A 4,242-nucleotide genomic window follows, 5' to 3' on the forward strand; every position below is an offset into this window, starting at 1 on the left:
TAGCATCAGCAGTCGGAAAACAGTCAATAGCCTCAGCAAACAGGAAGCAGACAGTCACAAAACAGTCAGTAGCCTCAGCAAACAGGCAGCAAAAAGTCAGCAGTCTCAGCAAACAGGAAGCAGACTGTAACAAAACAGTCAGTAGCCTCAGCAAACAGGCAGCAGACAGTCACAAAACAGTCAGTAGCCTCAGCAAACAGGCAGGAAAATGTCAGTAGCCTTAGAAAATAGCCAAAAAACAGTCAATAGTCTCAGCAAACAGGAAGCAGACTGTAACAAAACAGTCAGTAGCTTCAGCAAACAGGCAGCAAAATGTCAGTAACCTCAGCAAACAGGCAGAAAACAGTCAGTAGCCTCAGCAAACAGGCAGCAAAATGCCAATAGGCTCAGTAAACAGGCAGAAAACAGCCCATAACCTCAGCAAAGAGGCGGTAGCCTCAGCAAACGGGCAGCAAGAATTCTGTAGCCTCAGCAAACAGGCAGAAAACAGTCAGTAGCCTCAGCAACCAGTTAACAGTCATCAGCCTCAGTAAACAGTCAGCAGCTTTCTCCTCAGCTTCAGGTGCAGGTGGTAGAATTAGCGTGCTTGGTGTGGGACAGGGTGCGTCTCAGCCGGGTGGGAAGCTGACATCCTGCTGCAGGTGCAGCTGATGATAATGATGATGATGCTGTTTCCAGGTCTACGATGCTCGCCGCGCCACGTTTGACTCGTACAACCAGCACTATGGGCGGGGCCTGGCCAAGGACACCATCAGAGACGGTGAGACCTTTATTTAAACGAACATCTGATGTGGCTAACGTCTACGAGGCTAACCTCCCCCTCCCTCCCCCCAGCAGGGTTGGCCCGGTTCTTCCATAACGGACTCTGTCTGAGGAAGGACGCCATCCGGGCCAGCATTTCCCGACTGCAGCAGATTCTGCACTGGTTCCACTCCCAGAACCAGCTGGTCTTCTACGCCAGCTCCCTTCTCTTTGTCTACGAGGGCCTCCCCTCCTCCTTCCTCAGCAGGCCTCCTGTCACAGACGCCATGATGAAAACCGCCAACCTGCTCCTGGTCGGTGATGGAGGGAAGGCGATCCAGGAGGAAGCAGGGCTGGAGAACAAAAAGGAAGAGTTTAACAACAACACGGCGGTGGCGGTGTCATGGGACGGAGGCCTCTCCACCAATCACAGGACGGATCCCTGCGGCCTCAGGGCACTCCTCCACATCAGCAGAGCGGAGGAAATGGCGGCTTCAGTGGACCGTCCACCTGTCCTGAACGATCAGAACCGACCCGCTAACGGGAACAGCAACGAAGAGGAGGACGAGGAGGGACGGAGCGGGACAGGTGGACAGGGAAGTGCTGGAGATCCAGAGGTGGAGGTCAGGATGATCGACTTTGCTCATGTTTTCCCCAGTGATAGCCAGGACCAGGGCTACATCTACGGCCTGAAGCACCTGCTGACGGTTCTGGAGCAGATCCTCTGTGGTGCTGCTCAGAACTCCTGACCTCCAGAGATCATCTTCTGAGACAGGGGGCAGAACCAACCTGGTCCAAACCACTGACTGGGTCAGAAGTCTCTCCCCCAATCTGGACGGTTCTTCTGTGAGGTTCCTTCATGAGCAGCCAAACATCTAACCTACCTTCAGCCTGTGGTCCAGCCTAGCCTCCAGGCCGCCATGTCTCCTCTCTCACTGGTGGGCTTCAGCTATGCTCCTCCTGGATCTGGCTCCTCCTCTGTAGATGTTTCATCTCCAGGTTCTTCAAAGCTCCTCCTACCTGATCACCTGGAAACCGACCCCACGTGTTGAGGAACATCAGAAACTGGAGTTAGAACGGGTTCTAACTGGACCTGAATGTTCATCAGCTTCTTTTTTTCCATCCATTCCTGGTTTAGAACTGGACGAGTTTCAATGTGTTTACAGAACATCTGGGTCTGTAGGGTTAAAGCAGACGAGGCGGATTAAGCTCCACCTTTTCCTTTCAACCCGTGATGATTAACTCAGGTACTCTGTTTGGTTTCCTTTAGCTTCCTAACTAACTAAGTAACTAAACTAACTAAGTAACTAACCTAACTAACTAAGCGGCTCTCCTTCCTGTTCTGGTGGTTCTGTTGCCCTTTTCTTAGCAGGATTTTTTTCTGTTGTCCATCAGGTGGCAGGGTCAGAGGTCAGAGGTTACCGGGTCAGGGTTCAGAACCATTTTAACAGGAGTTTCTGGTTGGACGTCTCATCTGAACGGGTCCGATTGGCCGAGTCAGACCTGAATCCATTCTAAAAACGGATCTCCTGTGGTTCTATTCCTGGTTCTAAAACAGGTTGGTTCTCTTGGAGCTTCAGCTTTCTCCTTCAGAACCTTCTAGAATCCAGAACCGCCTTCTCATCAAGCAGAGAAAGATGTTCTTGTAGAACCTAGAAGCGGTTCTGGACTCTGGTTCTGGTCTTTCCCAAAAGGAAGCTGTTCTTCTAACTGGATCACGTCTGACTGAACTCCTCAGGAAGCCCTGAACCCCTTTGGGTTCAGAACCTGCAGGTTTTCCATGGACCCGGTTTCATCTGGACCTGCCCCAGATCCCGGTCCCGTCTCTGGATGGTACCAGTGGGCTGGTTTCCCTTCTGTGGGATCAGTTTAGCTTTAGGGAAGGAGAAGCGTGCAGCAGTCCGACCCGAATGCTTCCTTCTTTTATCAGATGTATTTTATCTGCAGAACGCTGTGAGGTTCTGCTGATGTTCTGATAAGATGTTTTAACGTTCTAACGGACCTTTTAGAGCTGCTGAGTGAGTTCTGGTGAAACACTGGAGAGGCTTTGAATGCTGCGGTCCAATCTCCCGCTCAGAACCGCAGCATCGTTTCCCACCTCATCTCAAACCGTCTGCTTTTAATGTTTCCCTCATGATGCTATTTTTAATAAACTCCTTTTCTAAAACCATCAGTCTCGTTCTTTTCCTCCTGCGTCCAGCTTTCAGCGCGACGCAGCAAGTTCAGCATCAGTTCATCATCTGTATCCAGCCCATGTGGGGTGTCTCCAGAAGACAAACGTCCTGCAGCGCTGTCTCTCATTGCATCTGGGTGGAGCCTCCCTGTAGCGGCGTCTCCCAGAGCAGTCGTTGGTTTTAGAGGTGGAGGTTCTGCATGGAGTTCTGGATCTGATGGATGAGAAGATGGAGCTGAAATGCTTCCATCAGTTCTGGAGCAAAGACTGGTGTCGCTGTCCACACTCTGTGGTGCTGAAAATGCAGCAGCTGCTTTCATCTGTCCCTCCTGATCTATTGGATCATCATCTGATCATCATCCCTGGTTGAAGCTTTGGAGACCTGCTGCCAACCAGCCATTATTTCCTTTAACCCTTTATAGGGCGCTCAGTGAAATATTTGCAGCCATTAATGTTATTAGAATCCAGGACCAGACCTTATTACCTTAGGAACATTAAAAACTGCATATTCTGATGGTAAAAATGAATGTCAATGTAATAACAACAAATGCCAACTTTCCTGAATATATTAAGAAAAACAACAAAAGTGCTTCTATTCTTGAAAAACACTCAGAGTGAAAGAAACAACATAACCTTAGAGGCGTTAATGCTGATACTGACACATTTTTTTAGTTTATAAACCTAAATATAATTGTTAACTAGACCTATTTAGTTTTTAACTTTACTTTTAAACTTTTTATTTAGCTTTTGACCTTTTTTTTTTTTCTTGACTTAACTTTTTTCCAACTTAATTTACAGTAGTTAATCATTCAATTATATCATGTAATTGGTCAGATGTACAGCCATGTAGCAGCATCTTTGCTGAATGGTTGGATATAGATCTAGTGCTTCTAGATCTCACTGAGGGACGGGGCCCTATAAAGGTTTTAAAAACCAAACATCATAATATGATGTAAAAACAGGAACTAAAAGTGCTTCAGGTGTCAGAAGATCAGCTGGATGTTTCTGAGTGACGCTGCTTTGAGGAACCCGATGAGCTCCAGGGTTTCATCAGCTGAAGGATCCAGATGTCAGAAGCTGCTCCGCCCTGTAGAGACATAATTGGCCCCGTAGACGGCTAGTTTCCAGATTTAACTCCGGCAGGGAAATCCTGAAAACCTGGAGGAAGGACTTTGAAAAGCCCTGATCTTCAGCATCATTCCTGAATATTACTCTAGAGAAGCTCCTCCTCGGCCTCATATTCAGTGGTGGAGACTAACGAAGTACATTTACTGCATTACTAAATACTTTTTTGAGAATATTTACTTGAGTACTTTTTAATATCTTTC

The 4,242-nt window shown here is 47.9% G+C and overlaps 1 protein-coding gene across 2 annotated transcripts in view; it reads left to right on the forward strand.

Annotated features, from left to right (window-relative positions):
* ipmk (inositol polyphosphate multikinase) overlaps window positions 1-3,101 on the forward strand; it is a 13,882-nt gene extending 10,781 nt beyond the window's left edge. The window contains exons 7-8 of one of the 2 annotated variants that reach the window (XM_015379314.1): window positions 679-760; window positions 835-3,101. In XM_015379314.1, the coding sequence (XP_015234800.1) occupies window positions 679-760; window positions 835-1,490 (738 nt within the window). In that variant the 3' untranslated portion in view covers window positions 1,491-3,101. The remainder of the gene's footprint in view (window positions 1-678; window positions 761-834) is intronic. The other variant, XM_015379315.1, reaches the window with a different exon arrangement.
* The last annotated feature ends 1,141 nt before the right edge of the window (window positions 3,102-4,242 follow it).

Source organism: Cyprinodon variegatus, unplaced genomic scaffold (genome assembly GCF_000732505.1).
Source record: "Cyprinodon variegatus isolate N-32 unplaced genomic scaffold, C_variegatus-1.0 Scaffold189, whole genome shotgun sequence".
NCBI classification, from domain to species: domain Eukaryota; kingdom Metazoa; phylum Chordata; class Actinopteri; order Cyprinodontiformes; family Cyprinodontidae; genus Cyprinodon; species Cyprinodon variegatus.